This window comes from Anopheles moucheti, chromosome 2 (assembly GCF_943734755.1).
Source record: "Anopheles moucheti chromosome 2, idAnoMoucSN_F20_07, whole genome shotgun sequence".
NCBI classification, from domain to species: Eukaryota; Metazoa; Arthropoda; class Insecta; order Diptera; family Culicidae; genus Anopheles; species Anopheles moucheti.
This window is the reverse complement of record NC_069140.1, coordinates 49,773,144-49,796,520: the sequence shown is the minus strand read 5'-3', so window position 1 is coordinate 49,796,520 and position 23,377 is coordinate 49,773,144. Positions and strand designations below refer to the sequence as shown.

At 43.7% G+C, this 23,377-nt stretch overlaps 7 protein-coding genes across 13 annotated transcripts; 3 read left to right on the top strand and 4 right to left on the bottom strand.

Annotated features, from left to right (window-relative positions):
* Positions 1-459: 459 nt before the first annotated feature.
* On the bottom strand, positions 460-3,891 carry LOC128296842 (nucleolar protein dao-5-like). Its single transcript, XM_053032343.1, has 3 exons — positions 3,712-3,891; positions 1,025-3,625; positions 460-935 (listed from the first exon to the last, which is right to left on the bottom strand). The coding sequence occupies exons 1-3, from the start codon at positions 3,811-3,813 to the stop codon at positions 891-893; spliced, it is 2,748 nt and encodes a 915-aa protein (XP_052888303.1). The 5' UTR covers positions 3,814-3,891; the 3' UTR covers positions 460-890.
* Positions 3,892-4,666: 775 nt separating this feature from the next.
* On the top strand, positions 4,667-6,437 carry LOC128299292 (ADP-ribosylation factor 2). 3 transcript variants are annotated; one of them, XM_053035206.1, is made up of 5 exons: positions 4,667-4,775; positions 4,943-5,124; positions 5,332-5,456; positions 5,732-6,120; positions 6,208-6,437. In XM_053035206.1, the coding sequence occupies exons 3-5, from the start codon at positions 5,390-5,392 to the stop codon at positions 6,292-6,294; spliced, it is 543 nt and encodes a 180-aa protein (XP_052891166.1). In that variant the 5' UTR covers positions 4,667-4,775; positions 4,943-5,124; positions 5,332-5,389; the 3' UTR covers positions 6,295-6,437. The 3 variants fall into 3 exon arrangements, with proteins under 3 accessions (XP_052891166.1, XP_052891167.1, XP_052891164.1); XM_053035207.1 differs by lacking the exon at positions 4,667-4,775 and having other exon boundaries at positions 4,898-5,124; positions 5,337-5,456; XM_053035204.1 differs by lacking the exon at positions 4,667-4,775 and having other exon boundaries at positions 4,899-5,124.
* Positions 6,438-6,526: 89 nt separating this feature from the next.
* LOC128299291 (ceramide kinase) lies at positions 6,527-11,334 on the bottom strand. The gene is made up of 8 exons (XM_053035203.1): positions 11,029-11,334; positions 10,398-10,646; positions 9,831-10,052; positions 9,487-9,762; positions 9,075-9,422; positions 8,635-9,014; positions 8,393-8,568; positions 6,527-8,320 (listed from the first exon to the last, which is right to left on the bottom strand). The coding sequence occupies exons 1-8, from the start codon at positions 11,138-11,140 to the stop codon at positions 8,182-8,184; spliced, it is 1,902 nt and encodes a 633-aa protein (XP_052891163.1). The 5' UTR covers positions 11,141-11,334; the 3' UTR covers positions 6,527-8,181.
* Positions 11,335-11,802: 468 nt separating this feature from the next.
* LOC128304544 (protein lin-52 homolog) lies at positions 11,803-12,673 on the top strand. Its single transcript, XM_053041739.1, has 5 exons — positions 11,803-11,839; positions 11,994-12,056; positions 12,123-12,191; positions 12,267-12,326; positions 12,396-12,673. The coding sequence occupies exons 2-5, from the start codon at positions 12,023-12,025 to the stop codon at positions 12,539-12,541; spliced, it is 309 nt and encodes a 102-aa protein (XP_052897699.1). The 5' UTR covers positions 11,803-11,839; positions 11,994-12,022; the 3' UTR covers positions 12,542-12,673.
* A 29-nt stretch (positions 12,674-12,702) lies between these two features.
* LOC128304527 (prolyl 3-hydroxylase sudestada1-like) lies at positions 12,703-17,191 on the bottom strand. 2 transcript variants are annotated; one of them, XM_053041724.1, is made up of 6 exons: positions 16,942-17,191; positions 14,523-14,616; positions 14,319-14,458; positions 14,042-14,242; positions 13,757-13,975; positions 12,703-13,671 (listed from the first exon to the last, which is right to left on the bottom strand). In XM_053041724.1, the coding sequence occupies exons 1-6, from the start codon at positions 17,072-17,074 to the stop codon at positions 12,716-12,718; spliced, it is 1,743 nt and encodes a 580-aa protein (XP_052897684.1). In that variant the 5' UTR covers positions 17,075-17,191; the 3' UTR covers positions 12,703-12,715. The 2 variants fall into 2 exon arrangements, with proteins under 2 accessions (XP_052897684.1, XP_052897689.1); XM_053041729.1 differs by lacking the exons at positions 12,703-13,671; positions 13,757-13,975; positions 14,042-14,242; positions 14,319-14,458; positions 14,523-14,616 and adding an exon at positions 14,744-16,394.
* Positions 17,192-17,319: 128 nt separating this feature from the next.
* LOC128299054 (calcineurin B homologous protein 1) lies at positions 17,320-18,832 on the top strand. The gene is made up of 2 exons (XM_053034901.1): positions 17,320-17,482; positions 18,093-18,832. Exons 1-2 carry the CDS (start codon positions 17,416-17,418, stop codon positions 18,593-18,595), a joined length of 570 nt encoding a protein of 189 aa, XP_052890861.1. The 5' UTR covers positions 17,320-17,415; the 3' UTR covers positions 18,596-18,832.
* A 173-nt stretch (positions 18,833-19,005) lies between these two features.
* Positions 19,006-23,238, bottom strand: LOC128299053 (protein transport protein Sec23A). 4 transcript variants are annotated; one of them, XM_053034896.1, is made up of 4 exons: positions 23,099-23,238; positions 20,797-23,038; positions 20,386-20,403; positions 19,006-19,573 (listed from the first exon to the last, which is right to left on the bottom strand). In XM_053034896.1, exons 2-4 carry the CDS (start codon positions 23,026-23,028, stop codon positions 19,484-19,486), a joined length of 2,340 nt encoding a protein of 779 aa, XP_052890856.1. In that variant the 5' UTR covers positions 23,029-23,038; positions 23,099-23,238; the 3' UTR covers positions 19,006-19,483. The 4 variants fall into 4 exon arrangements, with proteins under 4 accessions (XP_052890856.1, XP_052890857.1, XP_052890859.1 ...); XM_053034897.1 differs by having other exon boundaries at positions 20,797-23,033; positions 23,099-23,211; XM_053034899.1 differs by having other exon boundaries at positions 23,121-23,161.
* Between the last annotated feature and the right edge of the window lie 139 nt (positions 23,239-23,377).

The window sequence follows — 23,377 nt, the reverse complement described above, 5'->3', positions numbered from 1 at the left end:
CCTTCCATTCACCGATATAAGCAAATGATACCGCACGGGAACGTACCCGTCAACTTCCGCACACGGCCGTTCGGTGCGTTCACCACCGCCAAAATGGGTCCGCCAGTGGTGATGATAAAAATTATACTGATCGATGATTTTCTTCTCATCGCGCTCGCGGGTCCACTCCCGCAAAAGCGAACGAGCAAGTGAGCGTGCGTGCGTGCGCACGTGTATATGTGAGCATACACACATACACACCCACACATTTACGCACACACAAGCACGTAAACGCGCAGCTTTTGGAAAGCAACCAGTTCTTGTGATCGACGCATGGACGGTAACCAACGGTGATCGCAAACAGCATGGGGGGGTAAGAAGCTTTTCCATCCGATTTTCCTCGTTCGAATTATGGGTTTTGTTGGTTTTCAAATAACCATTTCGAATATATGTCACACGTAAATAAAGGTTGTTGGAATTTAAATTTTTCATATATTTTTAGATTTCACAATCAACATTTAAACCCGCTGTATAAGTTTAATCTTTAGAAATTAAGGAGAGTTCCATTAAAATTTGCGAAAAAGAACAAACCTGGCGTAATAGTGGACAATTGTACAAGGGTTTAAAATGCAAACGAAAGTAAAATCATTCGAAAACGATATTGCTAGCTACAATTTGGTGGCGCAGTGGTCACTCTAGCGCATCACTCAATAATTCGCGCGATAGACGCGAGATGAGAACATAAAACACAACAACACAACTACTAAAATCTACTATGAAAAATAGTTATACTGCGTCGATTGTAATTGCACAATTTCTTGAACCTTGAATTAACGGTCAATTACCATACCGCCAGTAAACTATTGTACACGCATCGGATGATTGCCGGGTAATGCAAACAACAATCACTATTAGTAACGATTGAAGTAATTCAGTATGTTCTTCTGTCCTTTATCCTAAAAGGTGTAAAGGGAGAGAAAGAAATAAAAATATCAGAATTTATCCGGTAGTACAACACTAACAGAACCGCTTTCTTCTACCGTACCTTGTGTACGGTGTGGCCTTTTTGTATGCCTTGTTGTGCCGATGCTGCATTGCTCGATGTTGGTGATGATCCTGTTTGTTGCTTATCGTTCGAGCAGACTTTGTTGGACTTTTTCGGTGAACGCGTTCGCCTTCGCTTAGTTGTTGTAGCAGCTCGTTTGTTACTAATAGGACTAATCTTGCTATTAATCTTGTTGCTACTTCCAAATTGTGACCAGCGGGATGGTGAAACTATCTCCTCCGTTGACCGATCGCTACTGCTCGAAGTTGTGGCCGAGTTGCGGTTGGCAAATGTGAGAAACTGTATCATTGATTGCTGCTGCAGATTTAACGTACCGCTACCAGTTTGCTTTCCATTCTCAATGGTGCGGGATTTGTTCCCATTGCCATTACTTGCAACCGACGGTTGCGATGAATCCGAGGCAAGTGATGATGGTGTACTTGGTGGGCTGATCGATGGTGTCTGGTGACGTTTCGTAGTAGTAGCGCTCGGATTCGCCTTGTTGCGCTGTTCCCGGATTCGGCGTCGTTTGTTCTGTGGTGCAAAATCTTGGTTATCAGTGGATCCATTTTCGGAATCTTTCGTTCGTTTGTCTGAATCTTTGGGAAGGGTTGAGATTCGCGCTGCGCGTGTGCGTTTGGACCTTATTATGTCCATGCTACTCTCACTGGTGGAACGTTTTCCGGCTTCACCCAGCGACAGCCTTTTGGTTAGTTGTCTTGTGCGCCTGGTTGCAACTGTTACGTTTTCCAGCGACGTATCGGACGCGTTTGCATTTTCACTCTTCTCACTTACCGATGATGATCGACCCTCGCCCGCTAATACCGTACTGGTCATGTTTGAATTTTCGTCCCACCGTTTTGAAATTTCCTGATTGCCAGAACTATTCGTTCCCTGTGCGCTTTTGGTATCTTCCATTGTTTCTGTGGTACGGCTGGCTAATGTTGATGCATCTTTTCTCTTGGTTGAAGGGAGGCACGCTTTGTTGGTCCGTGAGGATGTAGTTTGGTGCTCTGCACATATCAACGGACCATCGAGCACATGCAACTTGTTTGTTTTGTTTTTCGATCTATTTTCGAAATCATCCGATGAAGAGGAAGGTCTATGTTTGCGGTTTTTTGCTGAGGGTGGCGGATGGTTGTCTTGTTGGCGAGTAGCGTAGCGTTCCTTGCCCGCCGAGAAATCATCGGTCTTGTGAGAATTATGTGTTTCACCTTCCGATTGTTTTTCCGAATCGTCAGATGAAGAATAAATTATGGGTCGACGTGACGACGAACTTTTGAGTTCACGTTCATCCTTGTTGCTATCGCTTGTCGAGCGTTTACTGGAATCGCTTAGCGACGATAGCCTTCTTGTTAGCTGTCTTGTTTTTCTTCTTGCAGTCATCGATCTACTAGATGAACAAGAATTTTCACCCGTCTCTACTGCCGGTGATGGGTAATCAAGCGCACAGGTTGCTTCTAAATTTCCACCTTCCAACCGTTTACAGGCATCCGGTCTTAACAGATCATCAGAAGGCGATGGAATAGGGCTTTTCTCATCCTCCGATTCATCAGACAGCAAACGACGCACACGCTTGCCCGTGTTTTGTCGGATACATCGCCTGATTTCAACGGAGCTCCCATCAGATCGCTCATCATCCGAATCGTTCAATACGGCTCTTCTTGAATTGACTGCGCGTCGGATGTTGCCTAGCGTTTCATCGCTGCTCGAATTGTATGCACCTGACTCCTCATAACCTGCACTGGAAAGATTTCTTCTTGCCCGGTCCGACAACGTTATGTCCAGTGACGTGGACGTAGATTTAGAAACTGCATCGTCGTCGCTGCTATCATCACTGTCGTCGATATTCTCCAGCACTTTCACGCGGTCTCCGATTATCGGCCGACAGAACTGGCAAAGGTAGACTCTAGGGCTATCGACCATCTGATCCATGCACTGCCAGTGTCGGCAAGTCGAACCACAAGATCCACAAGCTATCAGTCGCCATTGACGGTTGTTTACACTTCGTCCTTCCTGGCACTTGCATTCATTCGCATCGCAATCCGTAGGCCGCTGCAACTGCTCCTGAAATGCATTCGGTTCCAGCTCCCAGGCAGCATCACGCTCAGGCACAAACACGCCGCGCAATGGAATCTCCGCCAAGAATTTGTCCTCATTTTTGCACAGCGGACACTTGAAGAAATATCCAGCCGATTGGGCGTACTGTGCGACGCAGCCTTGATGAAACCATCCGTTTCGGCAGCACGGAGCCTTTATGGAAGTGATCACATCGTACTGGCCCATCTCATCGTAGCATATCGAGCACGGTTCTACATTTGTGTGCGGACTGCTGTCCGGCTCGAGTGGTACGTGCGCAGAGCACCACGACTGGTATGTGTCCGTATAGTGGGACAAACAACCGTTCATGATGCCACACGCGGTATGAAATGTTCGTAAACATTTCTTCGAACAGCAAGATACGTTTGCATGCATATCCTTGCAGATATAACAGCGGCATTTCTTTGTCCTCTCGTTCTCCTTACGGATGTCCGATTCTAAAAAGCCGAAAATTCCAACCGTGTCATTGCTGCCTCTCTGCACCAGATTTGAGGATAGGAGCTGTGTGGAAAAATGAAAAAAAACAACACACAATTGCAATGTTGGAACAGTTTTATGCACCACTTTCATCCTGCAGCATTACTCACCAGGCAATAGTAATGAACGGTCAGCTTCCATTTGGAGTAAAATTTCCCGAACAGCAGCTCGTTGTCCTCGCTGCTCTTGCACAGAAAGCATTTCTTGCTCATGGTTTCCGGAGGTTCAAATGGAACAGGTTAAACTCACTATTTAACTATTCAGTTCAGTGGTTGCTAGGAATCATGGTATAACACGATATTTCGGGCCAACACAGCGCAGGCCGAAATAATCAATCCTTTTTCTCACCAAGCAAGTTCACAATCGTCCGGGCATGGCGCTAAATTTAATTGTTTATGACATCTAGTTGACGAGTGCGTGTGTCAAAATATTTTCAAAACGAAGCACAATCGAACGCACTCTCTTTCAGAATGTTTGAATGAAAGAAATACAGAACAATTGAATAAGAACTGTTAATGAAATGTTCACTGCAAACTTAATTAGGTTGTCACACAGTTTAGTGGCAGCACCAGCTCAAGCCAAACTTTCAAACTCCACAATTGCATCCGTTGAGTTCAAAGCAAAGCGTAAACAACGAAACAGTAAACAATTCTTCGATCGTCCATTATCCAATATGACGTATGAGATCATACTCCCATACAACAAAATGTTTTCTAACGCTGAAATTTGTACATTTTGAATCATTTTCATCCTGCATACGCGCATATGCATCCACAGTCGAAACCGGCACGCAAAAACTTCTTTATTTCCTAGCTTCCTCTAAAATTGCTCTTGAGAAATGTTTTTTTGCGCACACCTCATGTTCAGCTACTTTGGGAACATAAAACAATCGACAGTTGTTTACATCTCAAATAAATTATTGACCAGCCTGGTTAAATAAAGTTTTTCAAGTTTTTAAATGAAACAATGGTAAACTTATGCAAGGAATCTTTTCTATTTTTTTCTTTTATTAATTTGTCTTTACCGTGCATTTTGTATTTTGTTCAAATATCAATCTCTTCCTCTTCTACACGGTTGCACCCAAAACATTTAAATTTTAATAGCACTCATAACATCGTGTGATAAGAAATAAATATGAGTATTCTCAATAAACGCTAAGCAATCAAAAAACTTGGTAAATATAATTCGAAACTTACAATACAATTTGCATATGATAATCGTCAAACAAGTAGTAAAACAAGATAGACAAATCCAGTACTGTTTTTCACGATGTCCTAAAGGTGGTCCGCAGTTCACTGCTGTCAGAATTTACTAAAATCCCTATTGTAATTTATATTCCAGCAAAACAGGCTCCCTTTAGCGACACTGACGTGGCATATTGTTATGTTTTGAATCGTGTAGCAATAGAAATTTCACAAAATACGCTAGCCGTCACCAACGTGCGTATTCCGGTGGTGGTAGAAATCTCGATAAAAGCAGGCGACAATCCACGCGTAAGCCGCACGGCGTAGCCCAAGGGCAAGGTAAGCAGTCAGGTTTCCTCCTTTCATTGCTCCCAATAATCGTCGCTGTACGTGACGCATCTCGTTAACACTGGCCTGCTGCGGCATTTCGTCCGCTTTGTTATGCCCGCGCTTCCGATATTGTAATTAAAGTGGGAAATGTAGGGCCAACGAGTGCCTCCAGATAGATTACTCTGTAACTTACGAACGGCGATCCTTTATTTACAGAGCAGCAGAAAATCAAAGCATCGAAGCAAAACGTAAACACAACCCTTGACTCTACGCGATGGGCCTGACAATTTCCAGCGTTCTAACTCGGTTGTTCGGCAAAAAGCAAATGCGCATATTAATGGGTAAGTTTCTTAAGTGTATTCACTGTTTAACATAGCATGTAAAATTGTCCTCGATATAGCAACGCTTTTTACCAATGCCTTTTGAACCGTTTTTGGAAGATTATCTTCTTATTCGGCTCCACTTCATTCATTCCATCCATAGATGGTCATCTATGATTTACACTATCCATAACCGGACCGCACGTTGTAGTTGAGTCATCTATTACAGATGCTCTACAATAATGCTCTTCATTACTTTAATCCATTACCATTGTGCCTTTATCGTATCATTTTAGTCGGTCTTGATGCTGCCGGTAAGACAACAATCCTGTACAAGCTGAAGCTGGGTGAAATCGTTACCACCATTCCGACGATCGGCTTCAACGTCGAAACAGTCGAGTACAAAAACATCTGCTTCACCGTGTGGGATGTCGGTGGTCAGGACAAGATTCGTCCGCTTTGGCGTCATTATTTCCAAAACACACAGGGACTCATCTTTGTGGTTGATTCAAACGATCGTGAGCGTATCGTAGAAGCGGAAAAGGAGTTGCATAGTATGCTGCAAGAGGACGAACTGCGCGATGCTGTACTGCTGGTGTTTGCCAACAAGCAGGATCTTCCCAACGCAATGACGGCAGCCGAACTGACCGATAAATTGCACCTGAATCAGCTACGGAACAGACACGTAAGTAAAGCTCGATGCCGCTATATTGGAAGACAATTAAGCTACACATTTATACAACTAATTTCTTTCTTCGCACTGGTCTTTCAGTGGTATATACAAGCGACTTGCGCCACCCAGGGCCACGGATTGTACGAAGGGCTAGATTGGCTGTCAAACGAGCTGGCTAAAAAGTGATGCTAATCTGGTCTGTGTCGACCGAGCTGCCGTGCTGAAGAAGTTTATTTTTAAGACGCTGGTGTATCCCATATACAATTTCATTGTTTCGTATGAATAAACAATAGGATGAAAATTCCAACCATTAATGTGAGTAAAGGTAACCACAATGTAGTGTTCCAATTTCAATTAAAGTTCACAAACCAGCATCCGATATTTGATGTTGCTAGATGTTTCAGATTGATAAGCGTTATCATCGCTTGGACAAAGTTGTTATTTCAGATAATAATTCGTGGTTCGTCCATTAGCAATAAGTTGAATGTTTCTAATCTATCCCAGGGAACACTTTTGCCAGTGGAAGTAGGATATCTCTGTTTAGATAACCTCTACGATAGCTTATTCACAAATGATGACCGATGATAAACCGATGTAGGAAAATTGTTTTTATTAGCATTGAGCATCATAATAGTTCCGATTTCAATCCCGTACACAACAGTCTAGAAAAGAATTTACACGCTACCGAACTACAATTACTTTTCCCCTTCGAAGGCTGCAATGGGGGAATGAGCTCAAGTCTTTGTGATTTCTGTATTTTTACATCATTCAGTTAATGCAGTAGACCCCATTTCTAAAGGAATCACAAATTTTGTTCACTTTTTAGATAACATTACCAATTCACCTCTACCCCTATAGACTCATTTGATCCACTCCCATTGCTACTATCTAACTACTGTTTGTTTACCGATAGAACATTATTGCTTCTATTGCTTCTCCCACAATTGACGAAAGGAAGTAAAATCACATAATTGATAGAAACTAATAGTGGGAAATAATTAGCATACGGCCTATGGAATGCTTTTTTTAATGGTAGTATTAAAACGATACCTTACGAAGAAATTATAATCCTTATTTGTGATCAATGCATACAAATAGGTATTGCAATCGTTAAGCTCTACAACAGACTAATAATTTTCATGATTATTGCAAGAACGGCACAAACTGGCACTACATTGCTTGTCTACGCTCGAAACATTAATCCACAATACTACAAAGAGAAATACTTATTACCCTACGAAGGAACTCGTAGTTTCACCAGTGCAACAACCGCATAGAAAACTATTTCTAACACTTTCCGTTCATTTGATACTTTTAGGTAAATAGCATGAAAACCACATGAATATTTTTGAGCCACATTATCTATGTGTTGTTAATGCATCGTATATCATCAACTGTTTGAAGAAGAATGTTGGTTGGCGCTTTCGGTTAAAATAATTACTACTAATTTTGAGCACGACTGCATCGCGTGTACAATGAGTATCCGTGAAGCCGTCGAACATTGTCCGAGTAACTGTACGAATGTGTTAAAATACGACTGCACGAGGGTCAATTTCCAGTTCCATTCGATTGAGCAAATGCAAATTCGTTAAGTCCTTGGTAAGAAGATGAATTTTACCGCCTATTACACCTTTCCTGTCCTGCACCTTCCTAATGATATTGTCCATTTCACACAATCTAAAATTGCTTATGCGTTGCAGATCTTACAAAAATAAGAATCCCGGCAAGATGATAAGGGTTAAACAGCAATACGCCTATCCTATTCCATATAAAATGGTTTGTTCGCACATTTTTTTTCAAAAAAAGTCCTTCTAGTAAGAATTTATGCTTGTAGTAATAGCAGTGTTAGTTTTGCGCTGTAGCAGCTGCTGTAATGGGTATTAAGAGTAATACAAATAATAGTAAAGTTATGATCACAGTTTATCGTTCACGATACAGCTTCAGAAGAAAGGAACTAAGATAGCAATACGAAAGAAACAATAGACACGTACAATTGAATCTCCTAGTTGAATACAAGCTAAGGACGAAGAAGTTGATCGAAAACAGAAAAATCCCGTCAAGATAAGCCCAAAATTAGTTACACAGACCAAAACAGCAGGATTCTTTATCGTCCGTATCCAATGCATTCGATGTTGCCCGTTGTTCCGATGCACCGTGACCGGTACTAGGTATTATTCCACGTCTAAAAACTTGTATCAATTGGCAGTTGGACCTAATATATTAGGTAATTAATTATTAGTTTGAAGTATTTTACGTAAAAAGGATAATTTTCTAAAACACTTACTTGACAACTATATTCGTATCCAACAACACTTCTCCATCACAGTTCCATTTCGAGCGCCGCGTTGTTTCGGAAGATATTGCAGGTGCAACCTCGCCACCACCATTATGCTCTGGCTGACGGTTCGCAGTGAACTGAAACTCTTTCGTGCGATAAATTTCCACAAACGGCAATTCACTCTACGAAAAGTGGAAAAAAATACTGTTAACCACAAGAATCGCTCAGAAATGTCCCATAATACGTACGATTTTCTTCGTTTTCGATGTCATTGTCAGCAACAGTCGCAGGTTGTTAAACATTGATGTATGACGTACAAGCACCAAATCGAGCAATCCATCGCCCAGATGGCAGTAAGGCGAAAATCCCTGTGGACTTCGTTCACACGAGCAAGAAATGTTAGCACCGCTCACCATAAGAAACTTGCCCTTCACTACTAAAGGCTCCATGTCGTTATTCTCGACGCTAGTACCACCATCTTCACCACCATGACCGTAAAGAGCCTTTTTACAACGATTACACTTATCCAGACAGCGAATACCGTCGTTGGGATCTTGTTTTCCGCGCCGATCAAGATGTACTACAATTTCTGCATTGTATCCTCGATTGGCAAGAAATTTCTTAAACCCTAAAAAAATAGACACTAATTTAAAACACATTCTACGAACATTCCGTCACACAATCCTACCCGAATAATCGTATCTCTTTGGTCCCATCCAACGATACTTTTCACTATCGTACGCAATGTCTCCCAAGTAACCGTACGACAGTGCACTAGCGAACAGCTTCAACAGTTGGGGTCGCGGTTTACTCGTCGAGGTCGGAGATTCCCCATCAGCCCGCGCAACTGTATCCGCATCGTATACGGCGGATATGTCAAGGCCACTGTGCTGCCCCAGTATGATGTGTATAATCGAAGTCTTGATGTCGGTGGTACCGTTCAGACAGCATGCCACCGTATCAGTACTGCCAGCCGGAATGATGCCGATCGGAATGTTAGGTTTCGGTAGGAACGATGGATGTTTTACATCGATACCTGGGGGCAGACCATACCAAATGTGTAAACATTCAAACACACGTCTTTCCAGCGTTTTACTCACCGCTGTCTATCATCGTACGCGTGACCAAGCCGTTGAACAGTTCGGCAAACGTGCCATCACCGCCGCAGCAAACCAGACCATCATAGTTGTCCAACACAATACTCTTGGAGGTGACAATGTCAAAGATCTGTTGCGCGCGTTGCGTTATAATTAAATTAATGTCAACCTCTGCTAAACGGAACAGCGGTTTGGCGAATCGTTCATACAGGGCCAACGCGTTCTTCTTACCACCGTAAGGGTTGAGAAACAGAAGCAAATTTTTGGGCCGGTTTTGATCTACAAAAAGAGGATTGTTATATGAATTTCACTAATTCCACTATTACAGTACTAGATAACAAGGTTACCTCTAAGATCGCTCGATAAGCGATTGTACCACAGTTCCACGATGCGATGCTCACTGTTGTGCAGGGCAACGGATTTTACACGCCATCGATTGGTTTTTAAACACACAAGTGCTGCATAATGAATAATTAAGTAGTTGAAATTTCCCGTTTGGATCCCAGCATCAAAGTAGTCATTAGTCTCCCGACGATCATCATTAGAGTCGTTTAATTCATTCAAACTGCCTACAAAGTAAAGAAAAACAAAAGAAAGGTAAGAAGTGTCCACACATGTTTATTTAAGCGATGGGAAAAAATCGTTTAGATCAGTGGATCAGTAAAGCTTTCGTTCCAATCATCCCGTGGCATAAGATCCATTTGAGCATTTGCTGACAGTACTGCAACTTAGCGCAAATCATTCTGCTCATGACGTAACCCGACGGTTCTCTCACCGCCAATTACGGAGGTCATTGAAACGAACGAGCGAACGGACGGACAGGCGGATACATGGAGCAACGAGACTTCTAACGAGGCAAACGTGTTGCTGTGATTCCTTGAAAACCACTTTACTTCTTTGCTGCCTTCTATTACCTCGATTGCTGTGATTGTGCGGAATGTTGTTGCTGGTGTTCGTCGCAAGCGTGTTGGTCGTAGTCGAACCGGAGAGCACTGGAATTCGATCGCTGTCTATGCTGCCGTGGGCTTCTTTTCGTGCAATTGGTCCCACCGCTGGTGGTGATGAAGGTGCCTTGCTGCGTTTCATCCATTGTTTGCCATTGGCGTGGGGGAGTTTAGATACTGCGACCGAAAGTACATCCGTTATCGGTACGGTGGTTTTGGCTAAAATGAGAAAATCGATTAGTGGAACCCGGTATCGATTCGTGAAGGATATTTGATAAGATAAATGCTATAATCTCATATCATTTTAACAACTCAGCAAATCACAAGATTAAATTATGCCACGAATAACAATTCCTGAGCTTGGCAAACTTAGCTACTATGTTAAGTAGCGTATTATTTTCGTATTGTTTATTTTTCCCACTTCCGTAACAGTGAGTCCGTTCATCGCACTTCCTGATTCGTTGGTGTTTTGTTTTTTGTCTCTATATTGATAGGAGGTATTACGTGGTTTAAGGTCAAGGCCACTGATCAACACTCCTCTATGCCTCACTCGTCACGATTTGGCGACCGTCACAATACAAAATAATGCACCGTTAATTACCTTTCTTGGACGATTCATCTTCCCACACTAGGATCCCCGCATTATAGAACACACGATACCGTTTCTTGGCTATCACAAACGCATTGAGCAAAACTTCGTGTTCTTTGTCCATTGCGGAAATGAACGAAACAATGTAGCACACAACCACTGGGGGAATCCCTGCTTTCTTCGCTCCAGCAGCTTACATAGGAATCTTGAATCGTGGTTTATGGACAGTTGTGTAGCAAAAAACTAACACTGAAATGTACTGAGCGGTTATAGAAACAGTTGCACTAACTTCGCATCTACTTGGGCCGACCGTCGTGCCGTTCGTTGCCCGCTGGACAGCTGAAGGATTTTGTCAAGGTTTTCTCGCAACTGCTTGGATCGCTGGTGTTTTAACGAAGGAATTGAAAAACAATCATTTTTTAACGAATCTTATGTCATGCCGCTTCCAAACAACACTGAACGACAAAAAGACGCGTACACACGGCACCGCGATCGGCTAGGAGCATTATAAATTATTTTATTATTTGATATTTCACTACATTTTCCATGACTCGTAATATGCTGTTAGCTGTTTTGATAATCTTGACGTGTCAATCTATGCCCTTTTATGTCTACTTTATGTAAAATAAAGTGAATAAAAAAGATAAAAAAGGAATTATTTTTAAAACAGTGACCGACCACAGTACAGCGTTGCTGCAGCTATGCTGTACGATCGGTGGATCGGTTCACACGCTTCAACACGCTATGGTAAACAGGGCAGCTTCAAAGACGAAAACAAAGTTGTCGAAATTTCCAGTTGCTTATATCAACAAATTATAGAACAGTGCGTAGTATTTCTGCTTTTTATAACGTATTCTCTTCAAAATTACTATAATTGCTTCAGCACCGGCAATAGCGTTTGTTACTGATAAGTCTGGAAACTGCCATTACTGGGAGTTTTTAAAATTAACTTAATTTGATTCCGAATCGCTTGCTAGCTTGCAGATTCATTGAACGTTGGACCAAAATGCCAAACAAATACAATATAGAAGTTAAAGAGGGTAAGATTTTCACTGAACATGTTTACATGCGTGCTGTAATGTTACGAAAACAACATTTTCTCTTAGAGCTTGATAATAGCGGCTTGTTCGAGCTAATGGAAAGTAACGGATCGTCGGACATGTGGGAATCGAATAGTATGTGACACAGTGACGCCATTTCAACGTCCCGGAAGTTAATGTTTGAATGATTTTTAAAATGTTTCTCTTCAGATTTAACACCACCCTCGTGGATGAAGGGCCTCACTCAGGATGATATAAATGCCATGTATCGTAAGTAAACACACACATAACAGCTATCATGATTGCTGACCTTAATAACGATGCATCCTTTCTGCCCAGAACTTGGAGCGTTATCGAAGAATGGATTGCTGGCGGAAATCAAGAAAATATTTGACCAAGCGTACAACATCGGGCTGCAGGAGGCAAAAGAAATCACGAAAGGGAAAAATTTGGAGATTTTCTCCAATTTAACCCGACGGAAGTAACTTATTTGATGTGATTTTTTTTGCTTGCTTATTCACGGTCGTATAGAATTATATGGTAGTTCTTTATCAATACAAAGATATACAAGCAATATTAGATGGATTTTCGAAATAAAATATTACCGCTTAAACAATGCGAAACTCATTTCGTTCGGTTGTTCGTTTATATTTGTTCATTTACTCTTCCTTTGTTTTTGGGCTAGATTTGTTTCTGCGGAAATATTTCAGAATAGTATTGAATGAAAACACCACCGGAATCATGATGGGCAGAAACAGGGGAATGTAGATCGCGTACTTTTGCTCATTAGGAAAGTACAACAACGCTAGCATGCTCGGATCAAAGAATGCCCTTTCCGCCGACGTGTAAGCTTCCCTTGCAAGTACAGCCGCCTGTTCCAAACTACCTGCACTTAGCTTATGCTTTGCTTCCACTATCTTCTGGTACGCATTTTGAATGGCCGCACCTACTTCATCGTTGATTACGATATACTCAATTCCCCCGAGCAGCTGAATCAAGGACTGTAGCGTCGTAGTCGCTGAATGCACTAGATAGATGGTGTTGGTGCGAACGAACGTATCCACCTCCCAGGCACGTGGTTCGATCGTACTGTACGGTGTCAAAATTGTGTCTAGCAAAGGTGTATTGTTTTCGAGATCAAATATTTTGCGCAATTGATACAGCAGCACCGGCATTACGTCTTGGGCGTGAATGTACACATCGCTAAACTGCTCCGTTTCCATGTACCGGACACATGTTGCCTCGGCAGGGTTGGCAAACACAATACCACCCCATTTGGCGGATGTAAATGCTTCCACATTACCGCCCGTTGAGGTAGCCCGTTGTCCATCCTTGCGGTAGATTTTAAGCGGTGCTTGCGCACAAGGCGGAACGTACACGACCAAATGGATGCAAGGATTATCAGTGATTTGTGTGCCAAGCTTTTTCTCTAGCGATGTGATGATATGCGGTAGGCTGTCCTCGGCCAGTGCGTAATGGCGACCAAGTTTCGTATCGTCCGGGATTTGTTTGGACTGTGCACCGACACCTTCAATGGCGACCTGATAAATCCATTGCGTTTTGATGGTGAAATTGGTAATCCCAGATAGCTCTTTAAGAAATGGTTCAATGTAATCTGGAACGAAACGATAGGATACGGTTATCCTCTTAGTGTTAGTCAGACGCTTAGGGCTCGTCAGACGGGATCGGTGGCAACTTACTTTCCGCTGCTGCGCGCACATTCCAGTGCACTTTTTGAAGTTCGGGCCGAGGATTTAACACAGTAATAAGCACTTCGTACTGTGATTGCAGAGGAGCCGAGTTTAACCGTAACTGTCGGCCCTTCACTGTCTGTTGCGCATCTCTCGAACCAAGTATCGCCTTTAGCTTGTACTCCTGCAGTATCCATGATGAAAGCACTTGATATGCCTTCAGCGATGCTAAAAGAAAGACAATTGAAGAAGGATAAGACTGCTTGTTCTTAACAAGATTCTTCCAACACTTACAAGCACTTTCCGATATAAAAGCCGTACGGTCAGAGGTGACGAGAATATCATCGTCCAACTTGTTCCACTCGATGAACAGAAAATGTCCTACCGCTGTGGGATAGCGTTGCAGCAGTTCCACTTCCAGTCTAGCTGGTGTTTTAATCGTGGACAGTATATCGGCATCTAGAGACAGCAACTGTAAATCCAATTCAAACACAACTACAGAAAGAGAGTAGTAAATCGACATATTTTACGTTGGAAACGTTCAATAGAACAAATTCTTCTATATACGTACAATTTTGTTCAAATTTTTTGCGTAACTCGAATGCCAAAATTTCCCGCCGTTCTGCAGACTGACAATACAAACCTAGCCGAAACGAGGCCTTGATAGGTTCATCGTTTAATGCACGTATTTCAGAGTATGGTAGAGATACGCTGCAAAATAATGAAATAAACTAATTAATTATAATTAATGAACACACAGATACAAATGTCTTACCGATATACTTCCGTTGTTTTCCACCACATTGGCACTCCAATAACGATGATTATGACGATGAAGGCGATGGTGGCGTAGATGTGAATTGCAGCAGCTGTTTAAAAATTAGTATGGATAAAAACGTTCACATCTTATAAATCATAGTAAAGTTTAACGTTAACCAGTGAGATGAAATCATTAATAAAATACGCTTAATATGCTATAGTTATTAATGTGCAGTTTTATTACGGCAAAGAACACTCAATACGAATATGGGAGAGATGTTGCACGCAAATCTTATTCGCTTCTACTCCTTGTAGCTGCACACCAGTATGTACGTATAAGCGTGACCAGGATCGTTAGCCTTTTCGAGATACGTATTGTGCGAGACGTATTTGGTAAACTTGGTCGTTCCTTCCGCGCGGTACACCACGTTCAACACGTTGTCCTTCGGGAGCAGTGTTAACAGTACCGGGTCCTCATCGTAGCATTCCGCGTACGCAGACGATCCTGATGATGATGATGGTTGATCATCGTGCCGGTTGGTGGTGCCCGATCCTTGTTGCTGTTGATCACCTTCCGGCACAAGATACGTGATCACACCGACATTTTCCTGCGCGTTCAGGTAAAACGTTAGATCCAGCGTGCTGTCTGCGTACGTGGACGAATCGCCAAGCACCGTGTAGCAGCCACGCTCCCAACGTTGCAGCTCGATGGCACATTTGGGCGCTTTCGCCTTTTTACCGTACAGATCCAGCTCGGTATAATCGTACAGCAGGCGAAACATCGTTTTGCTCGTGAACAAATCGTACATCGCTCCGAGCGGACTAGCTTCCGGTAGGGATTTAAAGTTCAGCACTTCGTACTTCCGCAAATGTGCCGGTCCTTTGATTCTCCACTCCAGGTTCGGTTCGTCGGAAAGCGTTTCCAGCAGTGCCGCAAATCGGGGCAGTAGCAGAAACTGTTCCAACGAAACTTCCGAAAACATTTCCACCTTTTTCTGCACGTTCTGTTTCACCTCATCGACCAGGTAAACGTCATTGATCCACTCGGCAAGATCGACTTCGATCTTTCGCGGGCTGATGTAGTGTGTATCGACAATGATGGAAGGTGTGCGCGAAACATTGGCAGCATTTCCTTTTCCGGCGGTTGCTGGCCCGTGAAACCATCCGTTGATGGTTAACCGTGGGTAGTCGAAGGTTGTCACTTCACCCACTTGGTGGAAGGATTTTTCGCACACCCGAAACAGTACCAGCTGATTGTTTTGCGGGTATATCTTATCCGTTACTGGGAAAACGGGCAGCTGGTTTCCGTCCGCTTTGAACAGCTCCAATGCACCGCCATCCTTTTCGCACCACTGCCTGTGGCAATCCCAAGGACTAAGGTAGAACACATACGCTATCCGCCGATCGGACAGTAAATCATCGTGCACTAGCAAATAATCGCCTGCATTGTACATCGAGCAGGAAGCCGACACGTGCGTCAGCTTTATCCCAGTTAGCTCCTCCACCAGTGGCATCATCTGCTCCTTCAGCACAGTGTAGAATGCCTGCAGATAATCGCCCTCGAGGCTGCACAAATCGTTGGTCTGGTAAAACTCGTACAGATCCATCTGCTTCCTTTTCCAATCGACCGTACTGAATTCCGCCTCGAGGCGTTTCGTAGCATTAGCCCGGTTAACGTCCTCCTGGAGAAAGTGTTGAAATACGGCCAGCTGGAAGGGATCCTGTTTTAACTGGTAATTGTGACCGGTAATGCTTTCTCTGTCCTGCCAGGCCACCTTAAAGCATTCGCGAAAGTCATCGCTGAAAAAACATCCATTAATTGAGACTAGCTCCGTGTTGCTGTCGTCGGCGCGTTTGGTGCGCTTCGTTGCGGGTGGTGTAGAGGTGTCTGCAGAATAATGGGAAAGAATGTAATGTAAAACATTAAACTTCCGCGACATCCTGTTTTAGCAACAGAAGGGTAAAGAAGGATTGTAATCCATTCGCGTTTATCGGTTGGTGTTAAACAAGAGAAAATCACACTCACCCATCATTTTTCCAGAGTCTAGCCCCCTTGACACGGCTTGCGATTTTTTAAGCTAAACCATTACTGCAAAACGTAACTAAAACACTTCCGCGACGCGATCCGATACACGACCGTTTGTTTCGAGGAACGGTGACCGAAAATTAAACTACAAATCAAACCGTTCTTAACGAGTGCCTTCATCCGGTAAAAATGTTGGATAATCGTGTGAGTTGAGCAAAAGGATACGCAAAAGTAGTCAGACTTTCGGATGTTACCGGACGCAAAGCGTTTGGCCTCGCCCTCGCCGATTTCTTATGGCCAAAACAAAAAAAAACGGGGAAAGAATGCGTATCGCATGTAGATACAAATTTCAAGGGCTGCCTAAAGTACAATATATTGGAAGATGATTAGAATGTGAAAGTGGCTTTACCATCCTCGCGCGCTGAAGACCCGGCGGCGGATTGTTCCGTGGTGCCAGCATCGTGCGCCCGCCGCTTGTCGGTGGGCATGTCGTTGACTGCTTTGGTTTGCGCTATTGCTTCTTCACCAGCCTTTGCACTCATGGTTCAAATACACACAGCGAAAGTGCGGCCTTACACCGCCTACATAAACGTGGTGAATTGGGACTAGAACAGTAGGGAAATCCGATTCACTTTTCCAGTTTACTGCGGGTGTGAAAAGAATAATGCTTGATTTTCATTTGGGGAGGTGTCAGACGCTTGACATTTCACGCCGAGACCGTTTGTCAACATCGGCCGAAACGTCAGGTACAGCGCAGCAGATGCGTGACATTCGCAGTTGCAAGAAGCTTGCAGTCGGGTGTGTTGTTTTGCTCGCTCTGTTTCGATCCGCATATCCAGAAGTGTTTAATTTTGGGTTTTGAGTTTATCTTTCTGCTACTAAAATGGGTAACAAATCATCTCTCTTGTTGCGAGAGGAAGAAATTGCCCAAATTCACGAAGAAACTGGATGTGAGTAGATTGGTTTAAGCACCATTCATTATCATAACTGCACCGTAAACACAGAGTTGTGTTGTGTAGGAAAAGAACCTTGAGAATTGCATCTGGTGTGTGTACCGTGCGTGCATTACGGAACTCGTGGCCAGTGCAGCGCAATTAGTAGGAAAACATTAAGTTAATCATCCATCCTCAACTGGGGGCTTTGGTGAATTGGAGCGCCAGCGCAGCGACACACACCGTTCTAGTCTTTTATCTAACTCACCTTCGCAGTCCCGAAGTGCTCGTAATTAAACACGGGCGCGATAAGCGACCTAGGTTGTAGTATATGGAACATTCGTTGGGCAATACAATGTTTTGCGATGTGAAGCCTCAGCGACCCTCCCTTCACTAAATTCTAAAAAAAACACAGATAATTAAAAGCTTTCTCGTTGCTGCACGTCAAATTTATGAACGGCGATGAAACTACGTCATTGGCAGGTTGCGCGTGTCGTTGCATATTTTGCTGATATGTTCATGAGCTCATGGCTTAGATATTTCTTTCCTATTGTTGGCCCTCCGGCATTATTGAGTGTAGAATTTTTCATTAAAATACATTTAAAAATCTTGTTCCTTTCTTTCACAGTTACTCCTAACCAAATTGAACGACTGTACTCTCGATTTACATCGCTTGATCGCAACGATTGCGGAACACTTTCGCGGGAAGATTTCCTGCGCATTCCGGAGCTGGCCATCAATCCGCTGTGCGAGCGCATCGTCCACTCGTTCTTTGCCGATAGCAACGATGATCGTGTCAACTTCCGTCAGTTTACCCGTGTCCTTGCACACTTCCGACCGATCAAGCCGAACAAGGAGAACCGGCTAAACAGTCGCGAAGAGAAGCTGCGTTTTGCGTTCAAGATGTACGATTTGGATGACGATGAAACGATCTCGCGCGACGAGCTTCTCAACATCCTGCAGATGATGGTAGGGGCGAACATTAGCCAGGACCAGTTGAACAGCATCGCCGAGCGCACGATAATGGAAGCGGACACTGTCGGTGGGGGCAAAATTTCGTTCGAAGACTTTTGTCGCGCCTTGGAACGAACGGAAGTGGAGCAAAAGATGTCTATCCGCTTCCTCAACTAGAAGGGGACACGAACATCCAAATAAAAGAGATGCGAATGGTCTATAAAACGCACCAGCGCGGCATCGGTTGCTTCTTCCTCATTCCTTTCTGTAGATATTAGTTAGAAAATTTCTAGAGGCACAAAACTTATTCTTTCCGTGGGGGACACCATTAAACAAACACACTTATTTGTCGGGTGATTTGGGAAGGTGAATGTAAATAGGAATCGCATGAATGGTAATAAAGATGGATTGCTACAATAGAACGAGTGCAGATGTGAGTTTTGGGGGTTTTTGTGGTTGTACCTTTAGTAGTCGATCGGTCCACTCAATCACCCTCTCGTAAACTATTGAGATTTACTGTTACAGTTATACTTAATATCTATAGATAATTTCATCCCTCTCGAACCTATGAAGAGGAAAGTGTGGGACCATAATCATCATCATCATCATCATATCCGCAGCAATGATAGACAACATGTTAGAGTTTTCCCAGATGAGCACTGATGCGTACAGTAAGGGATACACTTTATTACTTTATGATGAGTGTTAACTTAACTGGCAAATAGATAAGATTTATATAATTCAATCCCTACGAACCGTCTAACTTGAATCGAGCATTTACTCCACCAATTCATAAAAAACACACTTTGTTGCTATATTTATACTAGGTTTTGCCAGAAAATTTTACAAATCAAACTGATGCCGAACTGTCCAAAAACAACCTCCGGTGCTATAAATGGATACATATATACTGTTATAGTGACGAGAAGGCGCGGGATCCACACGCGGGATTCCTCCGTTGCTCGGTCTCATTTCGTCCCCGCTTTTGTCCAAATGGCTTTTCCAGTTAACAACACTTAATTGAAACGGATTGAGCACTGTTGTCGAGGTTGCGGCGTGAAGCAGTTAGGTTGTGGACGAAACAGCCAGTTTCTTCAGATGCTCCATGAACACTTGTAGCGAAACGTCGTCCGTAAGCACGGGGGCACCACCGTCCTAGATAAGGGGTTGAGATTGATTGATTAAATGGAGAAAGAAGGAGATAAACAGATACGTTACAATCATGGAATCGAATAAGAATCGAGGGCCAATAAGTTTTGTTAGTAGAGATGATTTTTTGAGTAGTTTAAACGCTTTTAAAGTGAATAGTACATCCCATTGAATACAAATACCTAACCCAAATTGTGAGACTTGCTGTACCAGCTTGTACCAGACCTGTTTGTGTAATAGTTATTAACCAGAAAAGCAGAAAATATACGTTTTGCGAATCTTTGAACAATATGTATAATCTTAATTTTTTATGTAATATTATTCTTAGTTAATTTGGGATATATGCAAAATTTCGAAAATGAACCATATCAAGGTTAATCATATTCACAAATACAATCACAGAATATTTTCAATTAATTTGCATCATTGTGTTATCATTTTTACATAATGAAAACATAAATTTCGTAACAGAAGTAAGCGAAACATAATAATAATACAAAAATAAAGATGAGAATAGTGGGCAGGTTGGAAGCATTCAAAATGTTAATTATAAACCCTTATGCGGTATATCACAGCGAACCGTTAATGTAATTAATTAATTTCTACATCAGTATGTATAGGAATGATATACAATTAGAGTGAATGGGGTATAATGAATGAAAAAAACCCTTAGGTTAATCCCGGTGTGGTGGAGAGTATTTTGTGATGTCCCATACCAGTCCCATAGATTATGCCAAATAGTATTCATAACCGATTAAGTTACAATAGTGGGATAAGATAATTTAAATTTAAAATTAAAAAAATGAAAAAATAACTACCGCACTCGGTACCGCCATCTGCCCACGTGTATGAAACCAGAGTTTCAGTCACGAGGGAAAAATAGGCGGGAAGGCAACAAAGTCATTCGAGTATATTGTTCGGTTTGTTCCGTGTCGAGGCAGTGATTGTGGTGGATAGGAATAATGTTGTGTGTCCGACCAGTCGGGTACGTCGTTTCGAGAGGGATGGCAATCGTATGGCGATGTTGAGAAGGAGGTAACCGTAATCAGTGTGTGAAGCATGATCAATGTTGAAAAATTTCAATCACAATCACCACGACACACAATTCACACATTGGCAAAAAAGAGAGCACACATGGGAATCAATTTTAGAATAAATTAAGAACATTTAATTAAAAATGTGTTGAGTTGTTTTTTTCTTCAAATATTTTATCTACAGACGACACTTACCTGACCGTACGCGTACATATTGTTGTGGGTTTGGGAGGGATTAACCTTCGACAGGAGGAACCGAGCTTGGGATCCACCCTGCTCCGTATCGATGTATCGCGGCATCGGGAAGCGTGTCTGCAAAATCTCTTGCGCATCGTCTACGGGCGCCTGCAACAGCTGCTTGAAGTTCTCGTACTCCGGCATGTCCTGGTACTTATCTTTGCGCCACTGCGCGATCGTCTCACCGTGGAAGATAAGTATCTGGAAGAACGTGTCCATCAGCAATATCCGATCAGGCTGGATGGAGGACGTATCGAGCAGCACCGGTTCCGGTGGCCCATTGAACGAGTACGAGTAAAGTATCGGTTGGATCATGATCAACGATTGAGTGAGATCCTCGCGCATAAGCATATGCCGATAGAAGGTCGTTTCGTCGGGGCTGTTGTTAAACACCTGCAGGAACTGGGACCTACGCAGATGGTACATAAACTGTGGGAAAAGTGAAAAGTTCTCCGCCAGCCTAAAGCTGTTCGGATCATCTTTGCCGTATTCGCCGAACTTCTGGCACAGCCGGATCAATTGACGATCGATCCAACGGAGCGTATCGGGACCATCGTCCGATTCTGCCCGATACACGACCATGCGGGACATTAGTACGGCGGCCGCTTCCTGATCGAACCCGGCGCTGATCATATGCAGATTAGCTGTTGCGTCTGCCCAGCTGCGCGCGACGGTCGTCACACGAATGCGTCGCTGCCCGCTGGAATGTTGATACTGTGTAATGAACTGTAGACAACCTCGACCACCCTGTGGTATCGGTGCCGCATGTTGGTTGGCCACCTCGAAGAAAAAGGCCATGGTCGTGTTGGGGGTCATGGTGCACAATTTCCATTGTACCGTATTGCCCATGCCGATTTCAGTGTCCGACACGGACGCATTTTTTACGTTCAGCGATACACACGAACCAATACCACCCTCGATTTTCAGCTCGCGGGAACATTTGATCTCCAGCGTGCCATTAAACGCCATCTTGAGTTCCGCTTTCTGATCCGCGGCAAACACACGCTGATAAGTTTGTTTAAACAGCGACGAATTGAATGAATCTCCCATCACCATGTGTCCACCGGTAGAATTGCAACACTGCTTCATCTCCATCAGACCTGTCTGATCGAGTGCACAAGAATAAATGTCAATGCAGTGACCATTAGTGGCCGTGCGCAATGCTAGTGCTTCGTAGTGTTTGATCGCTTTCTTCATAAACTTCGCATTGTCCTTCTGAATATCGTGATGCGAACGGATCGGGTGCTTTAGCTCATCATCCACCACCTGACCCGGTCCCTGGGAGCAAGGTCCACCGACGAACAGCATAATACGGCCACCCGTGTTCGGGTACGTACACTCCAACAGACCCACTGCAATCGACAGTGCAGCTCCCGTCGAACGGAGGTACCGTTTGCCTTGAGGTACTGGCCACGGATCACGCTGCAGTTCGCCAAGCAGATCGGTCAATGCCATGTCACACTTGTGCAGCGGTTGAAGGAATCGATTGGCCGGCGGAACTGGTGCTGCTGCACCTCGCATGGCTTGCTGCTGATGCTGCTGTCCCGGTTGCTGAGGACCGGGACCCCGACCGATTCCCAACATGTCCTGGATTTGCTTCGCATTCAAATCTTTCGTGCCGCGGAACACGTAACTTTTCGAGCAACCCTCCGTGCCGAGCTCGTGCACTTGCACCATTTTGCCGAAGGTAATCAAGCCAACGAGCGCATTTGCGGGAAGCAAGCTGAGTGACATTTGCAGCGAGTCCTTCAGTGCCGTCAGCTCCTCTTCATCCATGCAGGTATCAACGACGAACAGAAACACCGGTGGCATACACGGGGCACGCGTGATCGTATACTCGATCGTGCTGAAGCCCGCGATTAGCTCGGCCGGTTGATGCTGCTCCGAGATAGCCGCATACTGTGGCGGGAATGGGTTGCGTTGGAAACAAAAGTTACACACCCACAACTTCGCCCGGTAATCCACCTGGCAGAGCGGATTCAATATAGCACGACAAGTTGTGCGCGTACACACGACCGGGTCGTACAGAATCGGTGGCAGATCCGGACGTTCTTTCAGCGGCTGGTAGAGACATCCGAGCGGTACAACCAGACGCGTGGAATCAATACGGCTCGAAGGCCAAACGTTCCACGTAAAGCGGATACCGTCGCGGTCTTCGTTTTGTTGAATAAATTCCTCGTACGTTGTCATCGTGTCTGTTCTGAAAGGACGATATTGTTGAACCGTGGATAGTCCTAAAGTATAGCCGATCCAAACGTACCTTTCAAACAGCGACAACTTACGACACTTCACAATTATTTAGAACAATTTCAGTATGGAGAGAAGCACTTGCTTTAAGCTTAAAACATGTTTAAAAATTGCCTTTTCCCGACCCGTGCCTTGCAGAACTAACAAAACCACGTAAACTTGACGATGGCAAGTCGAACACGTCATTTCGCCCGAACATTTTTCGCCCAGCTGTCAAAATTCGGAAAACAGGGGTTTTGCAACAGTTTGAAATGTGTATAATTTTTCAAATAAACCAAATCAATTGACCAGA

What these genes read in the sequence shown, in the direction of transcription:
- LOC128296842 (XM_053032343.1), bottom strand. Translation starts at nt 3,813, where the DNA reads ATGAGCAAGAAATGCTTTCTGTGCAAGAGCAGCGAGGACAACGAGCTG. An exon ending in CCGTTCATTACTATTGCCTG is followed by an intron (nt 3,626 to 3,711) that starts GTGAGTAATGCT and finishes TTTTCCACACAG; the next exon opens with CTCCTATCCTCAAATCTGGT. An exon ending in AAGGCCACACCGTACACAAG is followed by an intron (nt 936 to 1,024) that starts GTACGGTAGAAG and finishes TACACCTTTTAG; the next exon opens with GATAAAGGACAGAAGAACAT.
- LOC128299292 (XM_053035206.1), top strand. Translation starts at nt 5,390, where the DNA reads ATGGGCCTGACAATTTCCAGCGTTCTAACTCGGTTGTTCGGCAAAAAG. An exon ending in GCAAATGCGCATATTAATGG is followed by an intron (nt 5,457 to 5,731) that starts GTAAGTTTCTTA and finishes GTATCATTTTAG; the next exon opens with TCGGTCTTGATGCTGCCGGT. An exon ending in ATCAGCTACGGAACAGACAC is followed by an intron (nt 6,121 to 6,207) that starts GTAAGTAAAGCT and finishes CTGGTCTTTCAG; the next exon opens with TGGTATATACAAGCGACTTG.
- LOC128299291 (XM_053035203.1), bottom strand. Translation starts at nt 11,140, where the DNA reads ATGGACAAAGAACACGAAGTTTTGCTCAATGCGTTTGTGATAGCCAAG. An exon ending in GCGTACGATGATAGACAGCG is followed by an intron (nt 9,423 to 9,486) that starts GTGAGTAAAACG and finishes GTCTGCCCCCAG; the next exon opens with GTATCGATGTAAAACATCCA. An exon ending in GATACGAATATAGTTGTCAA is followed by an intron (nt 8,321 to 8,392) that starts GTAAGTGTTTTA and finishes CTAATATATTAG; the next exon opens with GTCCAACTGCCAATTGATAC.
- LOC128304544 (XM_053041739.1), top strand. Translation starts at nt 12,023, where the DNA reads ATGCCAAACAAATACAATATAGAAGTTAAAGAGG. An exon ending in CAATATAGAAGTTAAAGAGG is followed by an intron (nt 12,057 to 12,122) that starts GTAAGATTTTCA and finishes ATTTTCTCTTAG; the next exon opens with AGCTTGATAATAGCGGCTTG. An exon ending in GGACATGTGGGAATCGAATA is followed by an intron (nt 12,192 to 12,266) that starts GTATGTGACACA and finishes GTTTCTCTTCAG; the next exon opens with ATTTAACACCACCCTCGTGG.
- LOC128304527 (XM_053041724.1), bottom strand. Translation starts at nt 17,074, where the DNA reads ATGAGTGCAAAGGCTGGTGAAGAAGCAATAGCGCAAACCAAAGCAGTC. An exon ending in GTCTTCAGCGCGCGAGGATG is followed by an intron (nt 14,617 to 16,941) that starts GTAAAGCCACTT and finishes ATTTTTAAACAG; the next exon opens with CTGCTGCAATTCACATCTAC. An exon ending in AAAACAACGGAAGTATATCG is followed by an intron (nt 14,459 to 14,522) that starts GTAAGACATTTG and finishes ATTATTTTGCAG; the next exon opens with CGTATCTCTACCATACTCTG.
- LOC128299054 (XM_053034901.1), top strand. Translation starts at nt 17,416, where the DNA reads ATGGGTAACAAATCATCTCTCTTGTTGCGAGAGGAAGAAATTGCCCAA. An exon ending in AATTCACGAAGAAACTGGAT is followed by an intron (nt 17,483 to 18,092) that starts GTGAGTAGATTG and finishes TTTCTTTCACAG; the next exon opens with TTACTCCTAACCAAATTGAA.
- LOC128299053 (XM_053034896.1), bottom strand. Translation starts at nt 23,028, where the DNA reads ATGACAACGTACGAGGAATTTATTCAACAAAACGAAGACCGCGACGGT.